This window comes from Columba livia, chromosome 17 (assembly GCF_036013475.1).
Source record: "Columba livia isolate bColLiv1 breed racing homer chromosome 17, bColLiv1.pat.W.v2, whole genome shotgun sequence".
Classification (NCBI taxonomy): Eukaryota; Metazoa; Chordata; class Aves; order Columbiformes; family Columbidae; genus Columba; species Columba livia.
Genome location: NC_088618.1, coordinates 1,084,669 through 1,103,613, shown reverse-complemented (window position 1 = coordinate 1,103,613; position 18,945 = coordinate 1,084,669). Strand labels below are relative to the sequence as shown.

The 18,945-nt window shown below is 46.6% G+C and overlaps 1 protein-coding gene across 11 annotated transcripts in view; it reads right to left on the bottom strand.

The window, feature by feature from the left end:
- Positions 1 to 18,945, bottom strand: part of GALNT9 (polypeptide N-acetylgalactosaminyltransferase 9) — a 395,114-nt gene that overhangs the window by 131,578 nt on the left and 244,591 nt on the right. For all 11 annotated transcript variants that reach the window (XM_065033318.1, XM_065033315.1, XM_065033317.1 and 8 more), the window contains one exon: positions 5,566 to 5,701. In XM_065033318.1, coding sequence (XP_064889390.1) covers positions 5,566 to 5,701 — 136 coding nt within the window. The remainder of the gene's footprint in view (positions 1 to 5,565; positions 5,702 to 18,945) is intronic.

Below are 18,945 nucleotides of genomic sequence, written 5' to 3'. Positions count from 1 at the left end.
TGGAGGTTTATTAACCTCATCCCAACCCCAAAACCTCTGCTTGCTCAGGCGTCCTTTGATGCAAAGAGGGGCGAGCAGGGGCAGCTTGTCCAGGGCACAAACCGGGTCACAAGTGCCCGCATGGCTCCCTCAGAGAAATCCTCCCTTCCAATGGCTTCTGTGGCACCTACAGCTCTTACTTTGAATTCCCGTGAGCCACACAGCTCGTCTGGGATCACTGCTCCGCTCTGGACAGGGAGGCAAGATCAACCTCTCCAGCTAACCCCAGGAATCTGCAGCGATGGACAGCCGGCAGATCACCCAGCTAATCTCCACTTGTCCCACTTCAGCAGAAGCTTTTCACAAACAAGTATCGATCCATTGTTCCACAGTCACAAATCCTCAGGCAATTCCCTGTGAAAAGCAGCGCTTCTCTTTGGGAGGGGAGGGGAACACTTCTTTGAACCAGAAGAGGGAGAAAAGGGAAAAATAAATAACGTTTCTGCAGCACCAGCAGCCACAGAATCCGCCTCTGCCCACGGAGCAAGAGCTCGCTCTCCCTCACACAAACTCATCTTTGACTTCCACTTCTTCTGGTTAATATTTCAAGCCCAAGTAGGATTTGGTCCCAATACGCAACCACATGCAGCAGCGGCTGGTCCGAGTTCCAGGGATGCTTTGTAATTGCCCACCAAAATATCTAAGAGATAGTAACAGCCTCAATGGAAGTGAAGAAGAATAACAATGAAAACAACCCAAACCCAGCAGGACACCTTGCCAGAGAAAACTTTCACAGGGAACAACACCTTTGCTTTTCTCCTTCACCATTTGAGTTACCTGAGCAGCCCTGTGCTGCCTGACGTGACTGTCAATTCATTTTTAAGCTTGATTCTTAAAAGGAGATGCACCGTTTCCAAACCTCCTGATCTATCACATATGGAGATGCCATCTGATCTGTTACTGCCCCAGCGTGACCAGGTCACTCAGCTCCTTCCTTCAGGGTCTGCTGAACGCCAGGACAAAATGAAAGTGGCGATAGAGGAGGGAGGAAGTTCAGATCTGCTTTTCATTCTGCCATGACTAAGTGGATGAATAGACAATAGATGCTTCTTCTTAAGTACCACGTAATATTAAGAAGCATAAGAAGTGCATGTGAAAGACAAGTGTAACTGAAGGATGAATCACTCGCACAGTAACCAGCATGTTCCTTTATCTTTCGCTAGAAGCCCGCAGAGCCTGCTGCCTGCCTAGGCCAGCTGTGCACAGCTGTCGCTCCTCCAGCAACAAGAGCAGCATGTTCACTTGCCACTCGCGTTCCTTTCTTCAGTTTTGCTCCGCACCAGAACGGGGCAGGTACATGAAAGTAGCCTGCTGAAACGTCCTGCCCACGCAGAGAAATAAACCCCTCCACTTTTACATTGGCCCTGGATTACAGAGCCACAATGTGCACATGTGAAAGCTCAGGTGCAGGATTTTGTGAACAATGAATTGGAGAAACATGATTGAGAGATGAAGTAATTACTATAGCTGACAGAGAAAGTCATGTAGATCAGGGTCCCAAGGAAAAAAAAGTCTTATGGGGTGCTCTAAAACTATATTTATCTACCCACTAGATTCAGAAAGACGGTGCAATCTTTTCCATGGCTTTTACTTTACAACCAGGCCCAGTCACAAGCAAAACTTTAGAAAGCATATTTCTCAGGCTATTTCTAGACATGGGGTGACCATTGCCACTGAAAAAACAGAAAGAAAAACTCAAAAGAGTGCTCTCACAGCAAAGAAAAGGAAGGTCTCATAGAGAAGACCCTAAATCCAAACGCTGGATATCACAAGTCGATTAGCAGCTTCAGCCTGTGATAATTATGAGCCAGCCTCCCCGCTGCGTCACTCCTGCCCGGTCCCGCAGAGGTGATGGTCACGCCACCTTCTCTCGGTTATCGGGACCCAGCTCTTCAGGACACTGACGGTGCTGCTGAACGACCCTGTGGCTCTCACAGCGCGAACCAAAGTCTGTGTTTGTTACTGCACAAGAAACAGGAATAAATGTAAAATGATCATGAAGGGACATCAGTCAAAAGAACACTATTTAGATGTTTTAAGGCTGTTATCTTAAATCCATAATAGCTTTTAAGCTTATATAGATACTTATATTGGCAAATCTCTACTCTGGATAAAGATATGAAGATTGGAGTAATATATTTAGACTGCTCTATAACTGGTTATGTTCCATGCCAAGTTCCACAGCTTTCACAGAACATGTACAAGACCTCTGAACATGACACAGTCTAGATAAGAGCATTTGTGAACAGCCTTAAGCCATTCATGGGAGCAAATGGTCATAACCTGACAAAGCTTCCCAGATAGGGAAATGAAGTCTTAATATCAAATCTAAGATATAAGTCCTCTGATAAACCGAAGGATAACACAAAAGCCACACTACTGCTGCCAAAACAGCATCGCCCTGGGAAACCTCCAGTGTTAAAACACGAGTCACGTTGGCCTCCCACTTGCAGAAAGGATCCTGGGCGATTCGGAACCTGCTCAGATTACAAACTGCCCTTTAGACACGGTGCTGCTGCTGCTTCAGGAAAGGTTCCACTGTCCTTGCCACCAAAGGAGCCGTTCTGATACCAGAGTAAGCCCGTGAAGGTCAGATCACACCAATATAAAGCACACAAGACAGTATACTTGCACCTGGATTACCGCTCTGACATGCTGCAGAAGGAAAATGTCACTGAAAATAGCGCGTACTAATCAGCAGAGAGCTTGGTGATGACAAAAATTGGCAGTTTGTTAGCCTGGCCACCAAAACACATCTCAAAGTCTCCACAAGGAACCCTAATTGCAGCATGATAAATGCCAGTCGGTCACTCTTTGCCAACCCCCCCGCGCTTCCAAGGGTGGCGTTTCCCGCCCTGGCATCTCTAACACGGTGAATGCTGTGTGGCTATAAGGCAGAAGCAGAAGTGAAAGAATGTGTGCATGATGCCAGATGGAAACAGGAGAATGCAGGGTGTACGTTGCCTATGAAATGGACATGATCATAGACAGCGCAATTAGCAATCTGTGTATCTGCCTTACTATGACTCCCCAGGTCAGAACACACTCATATTGGTTCAGCGCTGCAGAAAGCATTTCTTTGCTATTGCAAGAGGATATGAAGCAAAAAACCCTCCAAATAGTTCAGTCCTGCAAACATCTATCAATTAGTGGCAAACACAAGAAAACCTCGCTACAATGATGATATTACTACAGTGAGGACTATGGCAAGAAAACTGCCCCACACCTACATTCAGTAGAAATATTTTCCTTTCAGAGTCAAGCATGCATGAATGTTACGCTTGCCTGCAGGGAACAGATTCCTTTAATTCCAGCTGAAGTCCAGGAGTTAGAACACTGCACATTTTTTTTTCACATCTTTGCTCAGTTAAGTCCATTCCCATCATTTCACTTGTGCCCCAAATTGATTTTCACGCTATTCTGAGAGCATTGCCTTGGGCCTGGCTTTTCGTGAAGGCCTTGGTCCAGCGAGACCAGGACCAAAAGCTGAAGTAATGACGGCATCACTGACACCTCTGAAGCGAGGCAAGGGCTGTTCTGACCAGCAAACGCACGCACACAAACACACACCAGCACACGCACGCAAAGAAACAAAAGGAAGCATGATATAAAAGCACTAAATTATGTTTCTAATTAATTTTCTACAACAAATGATAAGCACATTTCTAATAATTAACATTTCTGGCTTGCAAGCACGTATTGGCCACTTCATTCTTATGCAGCACAAGAATAAAAGATGAGAGTAGAAAAGAAGTCAATAAAACCAAAAAGCCCTCAATGCTGTAAAAAGACAGAATGAAAAGGACAAGAGTACCTTCCATTGATGTGTAAAGCCCTATGGAGCAAAGATTTGCCCACCACCAGCTATCCTCAACCACGTAGCGCCTCACACCTTTCACCTGTGCCCATTGCTGTGGTGTTCCTGCAAACTCAGGCTGGTCCTGAGCTCTTTGAACAGGTCCGTGTTACATCTCTGCTGTGAGGACAGTGTGAACCCCTCACAGGTCTCGTTACATGCAGGCATTTTCTAACTACTGCAGATCCAAAGCTGTCAGACGTATGTGTGCAACCACCACATTGCAATCCCCATGCCCTGTTAATTTAGAGCCTTGGGTGCAAGGCTACCATCGCCTAATCCTTCTTTCTTAGTGATTTACAAAGTCCTAATACAGAATAACATCAATGCCTGTCCTTAAAATTCTCTCTACTTTCTCTTCTGCTGTTTTGTCTATGCACACTTTTTCCTCCTTTTTTTCTTTCTAATAGGAAAGTGTCTAAATAGCTCTTTCATGTATTGATTAGGCCAGCACTCGAAGAAGAAGGGAGGTGATTGATGAACATACCTGTTCATTTAAAGTAGGTCTGAGGCAGCAGTGAAATTAGTTGCTGACTTAAGTAATTTAGTCACAAAATTATGCTCATGTAAGAAGCGAATAGAGTATTTCTGCTGTGCAGTCAGAAAGTCAACTTTTGATGCGCACAACAAAAAAGAAGCAATTCTGCACGTGTCTTCTTTACAGCAACTTGGGCAGAGCAGTGAGGATCTAGGGGATTCATGCAGGAAACCCACAGAGTTAGGGGTTGGAATCCCCTGCTCTTTAGCCGGTGACGTGACACAGCAGCGGCCACCACCTCCTGTGCTCTCTGCATCTCATACAGCAGGGTTAGACCAGCAAAAGCCTCAGTACAGATACAGTTACACCAACAAAAAAGCCCTCTGTTTTCCTGGAGGATCTGGATTTAGCATCATGTCCACTGAGAAGTTTACTGATGTACTTTAAACGCTCTTAAGGAAGCAGCTGTTTGTGTCCATGAGGTACTTTGGCTCGTACACTTGTACCACTTTTTATGCATAGCCACACCAAAGACCTCCCAGCGTATCAAGACGCCCAAAGACAAGTACACAGGCCACGAGCAGACTGGGAAGCACAAGGAAACCCAAGTCAGCTCTCTCTGCCTTGCTTAGTACTCTCAAAAACAACAAGCACTTCAGTTGCCCTGGCAATGAGGACTGAGCTGGTGTCTCTGTGCACACAACGCAGCGCTTTGCGTTGCACGAGTAGCACCTGAAGCCTCCTGAGCAGCCCCGGGTCTGGTGAGGGAGCCCAGGAGCCCTTCCCAGAGCCAGGGCTCGCTCAGCCCCAGTGCCCGGAGCCCGCACACGCCTCTCATGAGCTTGTCAGCAGGCAAGCCGGATTTCAGGAGAGGCAACCGGTAGGTCAATGATAATAAATCCTAGCAGAATTAGGTAACAAGTGAAAAGCGTGACCGGTGATGCTCTCAGCAAGTTTTTGGAATACTGCATTTAAGCAGGATGGCTGTCCAGGTTTTTTTAAGCGACTATACATATAAAAATTGAATATCATTATGAAAGAATGTTTAGGCAAACTGCCATGGCAGAAACCCGGTGATGGAGTGCGTCTCAGCTCTACATACTTCAATTCTAAGTCTTATTAAGTTACCGTCAGGCAGAAAAAAGTGGCAAGTACAACAGCATAAAGACAAACAACAGTGATGCGTCCTCACCGCAAAGGTGGCTGAAGCGGTCGCTGCCTTTGGTGCCTGATGCGCGTTGCGGCTCCCAGATCCCGCGGTCCCACCGCGCGGTGGCCGGGCAGAGCTGGCCAGAGCGCTGCTCTGTCATCAGCAACTCTGAGAAAACCTGAAAGAGAAGACAACACACGGTCCACATTCAAAATTCTTGTTATATTTTTGGGAAAACAAAGAACAAATCAAGAACAAGTTCATTTTTTAACCTTGTCGTGGAGCACATCCCCACCAAACACACAGACATGTCACGACACCAAAGGCCAGGGAGGCATTGCAGAGGAATGATTATCTCAGCCCAAATTCCAGCATTCAGCTGCTGCTCGGGCGGCAGGCCTGGAAAGTGCTGCCCCAGAGCGTCACTGCTCCTGCGCCGCGGGGACCCGGCACAGCACCGCAGAGGAGACGGACGGGACGAGGGCTGTGACCCACGGAGCCGCTTTTACATTCTCAACCAGGCAATATATGCTATAGGAATGCAATAAACAATGACTGCAACCTGCATAATACTACTGCTTCTGTATCATTCAGTGGTTGGGTCCTATTTCTCCAAATCAGAAGCAAGTGGGCTGGCATGCACCTAGAATAAACATTTAAAACAGCGAAGCAGAGACAACCTCGCTCTTCTTTCTTTGCCAAGCTCTTTATCTCTCCGCACTGCTAACCGGTCTGCTGCTTACAGAGCGGTGACAAACCTCATCTTCAAAACAAATACATAGATATATAAAAGATGTGGGGAAAGGAGGGAGCAGATATCCTTGAGATGAGATGATTCCCTCAAATGTTTGATCCCTCAGATCAAGCGCAGTGTTTTTCCTCCCTCTGTGCACATGTGTGCATGCAGCTGCACCGGTTTACTAGCAGGTACCACAGCCCTTAGAATTCCTGATCACAGTCACAGGAGAATCACAGCACAAAGGAACAAACATTGCCCGTTAAAAGGCAGCCTTGAGTTGTTCTTTGCCAGTTTTCTTGCTTTAGGCTGATGCTTTGGTGTTCATACAAACCACTGAAGTCTCTTATCAGGGACAGCACAGCACAGAATTTGAAAGGGAAAAACACAGGCAATCTGAGTTTCCTTAGAAAAATATTAGAAGGCAAGCTTTGAAATGTCTTAATTTGAAACTTCTTTCTCTTCACAGTTATCTCTCCCTAAAAGCAAAATGATGACAGCCAAGTGACCAAAAAAGAACAAGGGAACTTTAAAAGGAGCAGGCAGCAGAAAAGGCTGAGCACAGAATGGACGGAGAGCGGCCCCGAGGAGGAGCACTTGGGGTGTTGCTGGATGGGGAGATCAACGTGCACCTACAGCCCCAAAGTCCAGCCATCCCCGGGCCGCATGCAGAGCGGCGCGGGCAGCAGGTGAGGGACGGGACCATGCGCTCTGCCCCCCCGGAGCACCGGTCTGGCTCCGGGACCCCAACACCACCTCAAAGACAGCCGTAACGTTTCCTGCTGTATGCATCTTCTTTCTAAAAAGATGTGGGTTTTTCCTTTCCCCTGTTTGAACGGGCTCAGCTGCCATAGGCAGCAGCGCAGAGCGGGAGCGGAGACGCTGCCCTTGCCACACCTTGTGTGATTTCTAGACGCCACGCTGACTAAACCAGCGCTAGAGTGCGTCACACTCCTGCTTGTTATCTAACAGAACTCACATCGTGTCACAGCAAAGCAACTGACTAATTCAACAGCATGTAAGAAACGGAGAATTCCAAGTCTGCCTCATTATTTAATAGGCCTTGGAGTGTATAATCATTGGATCAACTTGCTGAAAAGAATCTCACCTTTTAAACTCTTATTTGGAATCCATTTGTGTTTTCAGGTAACCAAGAATCTCATCTTTTATTCGTAGGAAATTTGTTTTACAGCTGCCTGTAATCTCCCAACTTCCAGACTGAAAATCATTTAAAACCAAATGAGCTTCCCTGCAGATAAAATCCAGAATCATTCTGAGCTTTCACAATAATAAAACAAAGGCAAGGTTGAGCTGAAAGGGAAGATGACAAACAGAGTAGACCAGAAAGTCCCATGAAGTTCCGAATTAACCTTGAGGCCAGAAGCAATGGGCAGAGTGCACGTTTCATTTTCATGAGCCATTTTAAAGAAGCGGGGTGAGAGAGCAGAGCACAGTGTCTTATCCTGTCAGCACTGTTCACGTTTTCATGTGCTTTGGTGTGTGTGTGTCTGCGCTCCAGCTGGGCCCAGTGCCATCCCTGATTATACATTCACAGCTTCCAACTCCACAGCCAAGACTTCCAACGAGCTCAAGTAGCTTGAGGTGCCTCCAACGCTGAAACATCCCAAGGCAAACAGCTTGGCAGCACTTTCACAAACGGCCTTTTGAAGGTTTTTCAGTCTGGATGCTCAAGCAGGCTGGTACCAAGTCATCATCGACTTGTGACAGAAGCTGGCAGTAGCATAAGGCACATTTCCATATATATAAACTGCTGATGGAGTTGGTAGCTGTTTTTGCTTGAACATTTCAATAATATCTGATATCAAATGTAGGATAAGTATAAACCTGCCTCTCTTTTCTCCAGTGCTTCAGTGTTTTAATGAACTGCATCAAACGCTTTGCAGGAGCACTCTGCCATCCCTCCTTTCAGCACCGCCCTGCGATGCCCCATGGCCGTGGGTGCTGCAGAAGCAGAGCCTGGGGGGTCAACGGTGCAGCAGTTTCCACTCCAACCGGCACAGGATACAACCCACGGGAACCAGTGCGGGTATGAGATAAGAAACTGGATACAGACCCAGCGTACTGTCAAACTCCCCTCCTGAACACAGAACCACACTCTTTGGGCTGTGTCTGCAGAATTTACTGCCCTCACCCCCGTTCCGGTTCACGCTGGCTTTGAGAACGCAAGGCAACCGCACATCTTGTTTGTCTAATGCCAAACACTGACATCAATAAATTATTCAAATTTTCTACTAATTTTTTACAGATTCTCACAGACTTGCAAGAGTCTTTCTGTGTGTGCATGATAATTGCAATTATACTCACCATCTGATTTTGTCACTTTTATAAAGTTCCCTACTTGAAAAAGTGCTTTGAAAACAACTGAAGTGCAAACATCCTTAATCGTATTCCCTTCCCCTTGTCCATGGAAATCCAGCAGTAAACCTCATCCCCGTTTAGGCTTACAACACATATATGCTGCAATGTATGTCCCTCTCCATGGCAGTTCAGCTGCACTGGTCATGGTACCACGGAGGGAACCGAGCACCAGTGGCTGGGGAGCTGCTCACCCTCTTAACTCTGTGCTGTCTGGTAGCCTTTGCACATATAAGAAAGAGATTTATGTCATCTTTTCTGATGAATACACTGGAAAACAAGCTGTCACAGCTGTGAAAAAAATAGCTATTTCATTGGAGAAATAGGAGGCACCTTTGACATAACAATCAGGGGTGACAGGACAGAAAAAAGGCTGTTAGGCAAGAGAACCACAAGGACTTGCCCAGGAAGGGGTTACACTCCCAGCACATTTTGTAAGGCTTTGCATATATGCAAATGTCCCCCTGCGCTTCTGCACATCAGCACAATGCAAGAGACTGGATGAGGCTCTGGGACGGGAGGAAAACTAACGCAGGCCAAAGGAACTCATGTACACACAACTATTCCAAAGAACTAGAAAGCACCCTTCTCTCTCCAGTTTGCAGAACACCACCACTGACCACTGCCATGCGGGTTTGGGTTCACAGCTGATCTCTGCAGCTGTAGGAAAGCTGAAAAATACGGTGGAAAACGGTTTTGGATGGATCACAAGACAAATTGTTCATTTTTTTTCCAGGCAAAACCCACAACCAAATCCTGATGGGCTTCAAAGTGATTTAGGTCATACGTACTGCTCTTGCTTCATTTTTTTCTTCTTTGTTTGAAGCCATTACTTTTAGCATTTCAAAAATAATTTAGTAAGAATGTCTTTTTGGGGAAAAATATTGAAAGCTAAATGCTATTTTAAATAATACCCTGAAAATACCAGGGGTAGAGGTGGGTATAACAGAAGTTCTCTACAGAAAATTTGGTCCAATTTTATTTTTATACCCTATAACTGTCCCTCAGAAAAATTAATTAAGCCCGAACAATACAAAACAAAATCCTGTGTCATGTTCAAGGAACCTGCTGGGACCTGTGTGAGCTACTGTAAGATCATTTAATGAGTACTCATTAAATTAACATCTTCCCCCCACAGCAGGTTCAGCAGTAAAGGACACGAGCAGAAGAGCTTCAAATGGCTTTTCCTGCTCTCGGGGCTCCCGCTGTCTCGTTTAGTTCAGGCAGCTGGATCCGGCGCCTCGCGCCCCGGGAAGCTGCGCCGGCTGCAGAACGGGTTCACCAGTCTTGGGTTTTACTGTAAATTTCCAGCGTTAAGAGGAAAAGGAGCCTTGCCAGCCTCCAGCACAGCTGGCTCTGCAGGTACAGATGTTCTGCACAGCTGGAGCAGCTCGCAGGGCAGCACCGGCGCATCCCCGCTCGCTGCCCCCAGCGGGACGCTGCCCAACCCGCTCTGCTGCCCCCCACTTCTCTTGTTTCATTCTTGCCTTTCCCAATGAGGGCTGGTTTGGGAGGAAAACAACTCGCTGGCTGGCAAGAGTTGCCTGAAAATGGCTCGTACCTTACAAAGCTTAGGCTGGAGCTGGAGGGATGAAACTGGGACAGAGATGCAGTTTAATCTTACAGTGTGTTTCATATGCTTGTCCGTTAATTAAAAAACAAAACCAAAGTTTTCCTCTTGTAGGTGATTCAGTTGGGCTGCTAGAGTGCTCTGGAGACCGATATGAACGTTTCAATGTTTTATAGCAATACTTAGATGAGCATAAAGAAATCTGAGTTCAGTTTCGTGCTGACTCATCCACCCTGGGTAAAATGTGGATACTTTGCTCTGAACTCAGAACGGCTTTGTTTTCACAGAGGCTACCGCGCAGCGTGCTGACTGCGTAATGCACCTGGTTCAAAGGCACCTAAATGCACCTGACACTTGGAAAAGGCAAACAATTTGATCCATTTTTCATACTGAGGTACTACAAAATAACTCACCAAGTACTCAGGATCACCCAGCTAGCACGGAATTGGCACAATGCATAAAGCAAATAATGGCACGCGAGGAGAATTCACCACTACATTAAGGACATCGACTTTAAAACCAACCTCTCCTACCTCAGCTGGGCTGGACCAGACTCCAGTATCAGTTAAAGCAGCATCAAAAGCAAAGCTTATTCACAGGCACAATGCTGCCAAATTACACTAAACTGTCAAAAGAAACACTGTGTGTCAAACAGATGCTCCTTATGCATGATGAGGAAGAACCAGCTGGTGGGTGGTTCCCAAAACGTCCTGCAGCTTCTTGGTTTTTGGAGAGCGTGATCCCAGCACGCAGCCTAACTAATCTGGAGATCACTGCTGCTAGTACCAGTAGCTCTGCTAAGGTCAAGGTTAAGGACCACTGCTGGGTGCTGGACAGCCAGAGTAACAAACAGCCTCTTAAGGCACTTACAGCCACTATGGAGAAATAACAACAGCTGATGAACCTCATTTCATCTTTGTGTGCAAAAACAATTCAAGGGGCTGCTTTTTGGTGACCGATCACCCCTATTTCCCTGATCTCTGATTCTGGTCTCTGATTTCTCCTAACCTAGCTCAAAGTCTAGCTCAAATTAATGCCTGTAACACCCAAATCTCACCTTTACCCATATTTTCCCCAAGAACAAGCAAATCCTACCTGGCCACCATCAAAGCTAAGCTTGTTGCCTGTCTTAACTGATAGTCCAGCACAGCCATGTTGCTCCTGATACATTACCCCAGCGTTTCTCCTCGTGCCTCAGGATTCCCCAGGCGCAGAGCAGCTCGATGCCATTACCAGCTGTGAGCAAACATGAATTACTTCCGAAAAGAGACAGGCGTGGGTGGAACAGTAAGAAGCATCCTGTTCTCTAATGGTTACTTCCATTCAGCTGCTGAATCAGGGAACACTTTCAGATTAGTGCTGTCACTGTTTGGAACACACTTCTTAAATGCTATTGATTTTTGAGATGATGAGTTCATTTGTGGAATATTTTGCCATTTACAATGTTTGAGATGAAGTCATTATCAGCTTTCTGGTGGCATTTGGAAAGCCATGTTCTGGAGAAGCAAACCCTCACGGAATACGTGAATGCTGGGCCACTTTCCATTCTTCTGAGCATTGTTCAGCTAAGGAACACTTAGTCACTAAGCCACCTTTGTAACATGTTCTACCGAGCCGTACAGTCAGATGGATTCTCACAATTCGCATCTGTAAGGTAGTTAAAGCCACGTGCGGTACACACCAGCCCTCAGATGTCTGCAGGTGTTGGAGCCTGGGTGAGCACCCGTTCTCTTGTTTGCAAGGAGGCGGCTGAAGCACAGCCCACGGCTGGGGCCAGGTGAGCGCAAGCACCCTTCATTAGAGCAACCGGTCACCCCGACACCGAACATGAAGATGTTTGTAGTTCTGAGCTATGGGCAAAACAGGGGTGCAACTCCAGCTGTGTCAGCTCTGTCATCCCGAGACGACTGTATTTCCAACTGCATAAGAAATGTGACAGGCACCCTCAGCATCTGCTCCGCAAGTGTCAGGAGTCCAGCAAGAGGACTTGCTGTTTGCAAGTCTGCTTACAATTCAACCTGACTCAGGGTGAACAGAGATCAGCTTATTTTTCTTAATTAGGCCCTCTATGCACTGCTGTGCACAAGCCAAAGCAGTTGCTGATGGCAGCACACATCAGCAGGTCTGGCTATTTTAACCTAGGTGCACACGTGGAAGAGCCTGACAAGGACTGGGAGGATTCACTCAGGTCAGTTGTTCACTGGGCTCTGGGTTAGATGATGGTTTGAACAGGAAAAATTTGCTCAGAACATTTCCAAGTGACCTATAACGAAAACATGACCGCTTCCCAGACAAAAGCATGGTCAGAGTGCAGGATGGCTCATAACGCGGACACTGCTTCCTTGCCAGGTAAAGCTAAAGCCCCTGGGGTAGCCGCCTTTTCATACACGCTGCCTAAAGTCTGTGTTGGGCACCAATTGATCAGAAATGTGCTAAGACACAACTCTTCTTCTGGATTGACCAAAAATCCTTATAATACCATGACTTTTTTTTCCAGTAGGAAGGGATTACAAGAATCCGAGGCCAGGTTTTATTTACACGCACACAAAAGCACACAGTGCATGTACACACACGACCGTGAAACAGTCTGTCTCACAGCCCAAATTGAAAGATTAGTTCAGGCTTTCTTTAATATGGCACCGACTCCTGACATTTCCTTTGTGAGTGTTATCATACACAGGATTTGCTGCTGGCGGAAGAAGCCAAAACCCTTCTTCTCAATCCCTCTGCATTGCTCCCCGGAGCAATCGCTGCCGGTCCCTCCTGCACACAGGACACGGCCGCCTCACCCACAGCTGCAGCCCCACCGGAGCCAAAGGGTCCTGCAGGCAAATCGTATCTTCACCCAGAATCTTTTGCCAGCAACTGCCCCTCACTTATAACAGCTTGGAAAGGGATGGTCAGCCCGCACTGTGCACTGCACAGAACTTTTGGGACGCTCGGCTTTCTAAAAGCATCTGTTTCAGGGCAGACGTGATTCATGGCTTCATTGCCATTGCATTACAGCATCACAACAGTGTGACAACGACAAGGCAGCTCCCGGCAGGACGAATCACACCCAAAGCGCTGGAGGAACCGCGTGAGACAGGACGGGGCGTCACACGCTGACAATCAGCAGCAGCATTACTGGCACCCTGGTCTCTTATTTAAAACCATGTTCAAATGCATCTTAATGATGCAAAAAACCTGGCGTCAATAGTAAAACACCCTATACTAAATTTTTGAAATTTAATAGTATTTTTAGGCAATGCCAGTGGCACTGTACTGAAATCGCAGTGACCTGAGGGCAGCTCTCAGGGAAAACAACACTGAAGCAGGTGAACTCACATAGCTATCGGATATATGGAGGTAGACTCAAATTCTGGAAAATTCTTTTACTTCTGGTCAGTGTAACACCCAACCAATCAGTCCCACTAACATCCCTACACTACCTCATACACTTTACATTTAGATACTTGCCCAAGTTCTCCACTCAGCTGGTAGCAAGATTAATCAGTACACTATATTCACCTATAACTGATAATTCCAATTATAAATACAAAACTGCACTCTGCCTCACTAAATTCAACGTGCACCAGTAATAACACCAATCTGAAAGCAGTTTGGCTCAGCATTCATCATCATTTGGAGTCCTCAAAAAGAATGTGTAATGGAACCTCTGCTATTTAGTCCTGAAGCCTGTGACAGCTTCCACCCCCTTCCCTGCAATGGACTTGTCAGCAATACTTGCCCTGACATTTTCTTCCCCAGTGAGTGTAGTTGGCCAACAAGAACTGCAAATTGATCTGTGCTTATCTTCTTCTGGCTACCGCAGAAATCGGGTCCTTCTGAAACAATGTCATCTGTGGTCTGCAAGATGAAATTAAACCTAAACTTGTAGGCTTAATCATATTACTTTGAATGGAGTATCGATTGCAGCTAATTTTATCATCGGGTTGAGAGGCTTGCTTGCTGGCTGGCTGTCACTTTGATAAATGGGAGCCAGTGGATATCTAAACGGGGACTGATATTTATATTGGAGAAAATACCACCAGTAAGTGTATGAAGAGAAATAGCCCATCCTCTTTACTAATGATCACCGGAGCAATTGTGTTTGATGAGTCCCAGTAACACCCACCCTGAAGCAGATGGTCAGTTCAGAATACCCAGTTACTTCACACCACATTTTCCAACGGTCGCCGCAGTTCGATGAGTTTGGCCGCTGAGTGAGCAGCAGCTGCCACTTTGAATTTCAACAGCCCTGTACTGCAAAGCCCCTCGGGACGATTGTGCCGCTTGGTCAGTACGGTGCCCGTCCAAACGCTGAGGTGTGGGCACGAGAGAAAGACGGTCCCGAAAACCAAATGATCAGTCCGGATTTTGCCATCGCGTAGGCTCGGAGCACCTGCCTCCCTCTGGCCACCCCCGGCAGCAGGGCCGGGGTGTCCCAAGGGCTCGCGCAGCCGCAGGTTTCTGGCCCGGGCTCCATCCTCCCATTGCAGCTGCTTCTGGTGCAGCAGATTCTGCCGGGAAGGCGCGAGCCGGCTGGCTCCGGCTGGCAGGAGCGCGGGGAGGCGAGCGAGTCACCGCCACGCAGCCCCTGTTCTGCCTCCTCCCGCAGCACCTTCCGTGAAACCACTGCACAACCCATCAGCCTGGGGCACTGAGGTTTGCAAAACCTGCTTGCACGTTCCGTATCTTAGCTTTTGCTTCACAATAACTTTATTATAATGGTAGAAGATAATAGACTAGACTGCACAACATTTATCTTACATATAATAAAAATTAATATGTTATTGTGAAAGGCAAAAGTTACACGCATGGAGCTTGCTTACTCAGCCTCACCCCATTACAGATTCACTGTGTAAACAGTTTTCTCTATTCAGTTTGCTCCCAAAGGATAGCCTAAGTAGATTTTAAAGGATTGATCAGCAAATATCAGCAAAACCTGCCTAAGCCAAAGATATCTTAGAATGGGGGGATCAGGGATTTTAAAACAAAGTCCAGTCTCATAAAAAATCTGTCACTCCAGTTACAGAACTAGTCCATTGCCTACTTTTTTAATAGTTCAGAGTCATTTATCCAATTCAGATTCTTCTTCAGGTAGAGATCAGCACCAAAGTGTCCACATGTTCAGGTTATAAAACCATTAGCTGTATTTTGGAACACGTGGCAGGTTGCAGGCCACATAGATGCAAAAATCTGTTTGCAAAACACATGACCTGGTTATTCCTCGCATCCTTTTCAGATGCACTGTCCCTGCTAACGCTATCTGATATCTCAGTATATTCCTCAACGCCAGTTACAAGGCTGTGTTTCCTTCTGAAGCGCGCTGCTCATTCCTCATTAAAGTGTGTTCTTATCTTCACAATTTCAAACGAATGAATCCTTTTCTTTTTCTCTTTCTCTGTTCTTCCCCAGCTCCAACGTGCAGTAGAATTTCTAATGAGGTCTTCAGTATTTGGAAACAGAATGAAAACCTCAATATCGTCCTTGTGCAAGTGATGCGAGTGCAGAGGGTCAGTGGCTGGTGGAACGCGGAGCTGACACGCAGCCTGCGCCCATGGCCGGGCAGCTCGCGTCCTCCTGCTTGGACACGGCTCCCGATATACACCAGATCTACGAGAATTTGCTGAGGTACACCTGGTGCCCGTGACAGAACTGCATTGCCCCGTTTCCATATATACTGCCACGAGAAAAACACTAATATGAAAATGAGATTAGATTCTTCATCATGAAAACTCATCTGTCTCACAATTCAGGCGAATGAGCGGCTTATCCTGGCACACGACTGATTGCACTTCATCCTCGGTAATAACTGGGCTTTTGCTCTGGTTCTTTTTTCTTCTTTAAAGGAGGAAGCCCTGCCAAAAGCCTACTATTATCTGCATAAAGAGTTTTTATCATTATAAACAATTAGGCTGATTCATCAGAATCCTGAATTCTCTAAGTAAAACTTTAAAATGAGGCGATGAACTATTATTTTATCCATTTCAGAGACAAGGAAAGAGGTTCAGAGATGCCTAATTCAGGCAGAATCTGAATACAAATGTACAAGCCAGGATGTACTCAAGACCCGGGAAAGGGATCTAAAACCATTCCAATGCCCACCACAGTTGCTCTGGTAAACATTATTCATTCAGAACTCAGGAGTAAGTGGTTTGTGAAAGCAGCTGTCTCCAATGGGAAACATCAGCCTACAGACTGTCCGTCATTCCGGGGTGCTCGTGAGGACGAGCGTCACACCCCCGGACAGACAGAGCTGTCGATGGCCGTGAGGGACAGGGCTGGAACTGGTCTGGGTCTTAACTGAGTTCTCCACTAACCGGCTCTACTTCTTCCCTCAATACCAGACTCTCATGCTTATCGCATGAACAGGCTCCAATTCATTAACAGGATCCAGCTGATTCCCTGAAGTACATGCTGGGATAACAGAACGAATGCATTTGTACTGACAGTCATTGGTAAATGGCTAATCAATCCCTCAGTACTTCTTAATTAGCGACTGCAGGAGACGGTTCTAATTGGCATCTGATACTTGATTTGAACAGACAAACAGCCATTCAGCCCCTTATTGGTAGCCAAGCTTTTTTCCCCTACTAACTCCACTGAACACTCCTGAAGAACATTCCTGCAGACCGGACCAGACCAGCAGCTCCCCGCCACAGACCAGCCTGGCACGCTCCAGTGTTTCATCATGATTTTGGTGCTGATGTTGCATTGAAACAATGCACATGCTCTACTGATTGCTCAATATGGTTTATATTTGTACAAGTTGTGGGCTGTCACTGTGCAGAGAGTGGGGACTTAGATGGAATGCACTGGTTACTTTATAACTGGAATAATTTATTATTGAACAAGCAAGTTCAATAAGCACTATAAAATCAATTTATAGTTTTTATGCACTTCATCTGGGCTAAAAAATAGTTTTGTTCTCCACTATTTTCTGCCTAGACCTCTTCAAGAGAAAAAGGCAGAATAAAGCTTTTGAAATTGTGTTTTGGTCAGCAATGCACTCTGGAATTCAAGATTAAAGATGACAGTTTTCAGATGCATAAGTAATGCTTGCTTTGTTTTACAGACCCAAGGCCAGCACGGTGTCAGGCATTCCATTGTGAAAAAGCCATCCGAAGGCTGAGGAACGAAATCCACTTCGACAGAGTCAGCTGAAAACTCAGCTGATCTGCATTAGCTGAGAAGCCAGCCCAGTTCTGTTTACTCCTTCAAATCACTGATTCACAGAGGCACATAGTTGGTGGTTATTAAAAGTTTCAGGAGGAATGGCAGTTTTGGAGGGAGTAAAACAAGCGGTACCAGTAACACAACGCTCAGTGGCTGTGCCTGTAATTGCTATGCAAGGCACAAACACGCTTTCCCAGTAGCATGAAATCCAATTAATACAGTTCTGGGAAGACCCAGTGCTCTAGTTCTGATGAAGATTTAAAGGCTCAATGACAGATTGTAAGAGTGAGCTTGGCCTAACCCCCCTAAAAGCCTTGCTAATAGTGGCAAGATTTACTTAGCATGTGTCCTGCTGGTCAGGTTGAAGAGATAGCTCATCATCCCAACTGGCAGGAGCGCCTGGGCTTTGCATTGTATCACCCTCAGTGGGCAGAGCAAGGCACAGGTGCCTGGCAAGACAGCTCGTTCCAGTAAGTGTTCGTGTCCCAGCATTACACACCGAACAATCTCAGAAAAGCATCCTGTCATCACATCTCTAGGAGCTGTGAGGGGATTCACGATCCCTGCCCCAGGCTGCAAAACACAGCCCTACTCACAATCAGCACTTCTCAAGCCCTTGTTCTTTATTACTAAACCAGTTTGTCATCTCACGCTCATCCTCTATATTATACAGTCTGAACCACTGTGCAGTTCGGAAATCCAAGAACTTTAATGCTATTTAACTACTTTTTATAATAATCAACCTCCTGGAATCAAACCCCCCGTGAGGCTGCACCGTGGGGAACGCGGCGCAAAGCCCATCACACACAGGCCATTCCCTTCTGAACAGAGCCTATCGCTTTTTTCTCCACCATGCACGGTAAAGGCCTTGTGTCTGACACGTGGCCGCTTCACCCAGAGGAAAAAGGGGATGAGAAGACACTGTGGAAAGAACACATAGCTCCAAGAACTAAAACTCTAGCTGAAGTTTGGCAGATAAAGGAAGAAGTTTATGTGTTGGGGAAACTTTGACCCCAGAAGGTGGTGGCAGACAATGCACTCACACAAAGGCTCAAGTTTTGCAGGATCATTTATCACCTGTGACAGTAGCCTGCAGTAAGAAAAGGTCTGAAGCATCAGCACCACGTTCCCTCTGCACAGGATGTGTCCCCTCCCCAGCCACCTCTCAGGAGACATTACTAGAGTACAGCATTATCCCACCAATCCCACTCCCAGACTTCGGCTTTGCGTGCATCCTGCTCAAATCAACTAAAAGGCTGTATCTACAGTGACCTCGTTTAGATGACATTGGAGTAATAATACAATCAACAGCCCAGGGGAGGTTTGAACCATCTGAAAATGTAATTACTCCAAAACCAGGCTACAAACTGTACAAATTCATTGCCCACCAGACCCAAACCAGCACAGCTTTCAGGCTCAAAGACGTGTTTCCCAGCCTAGCTTTCCCCAGCAGCACCCTAATGAAGCTGCCCAGCTCCACGGGAAGGGCTGCGGGGCTGCTGGGAGATGCAGCTCCGGGATCACACCGCGCCGGGTCACAGATCCGGGATCACACCGCCCCAGTCGGGCTGGTGCAGGA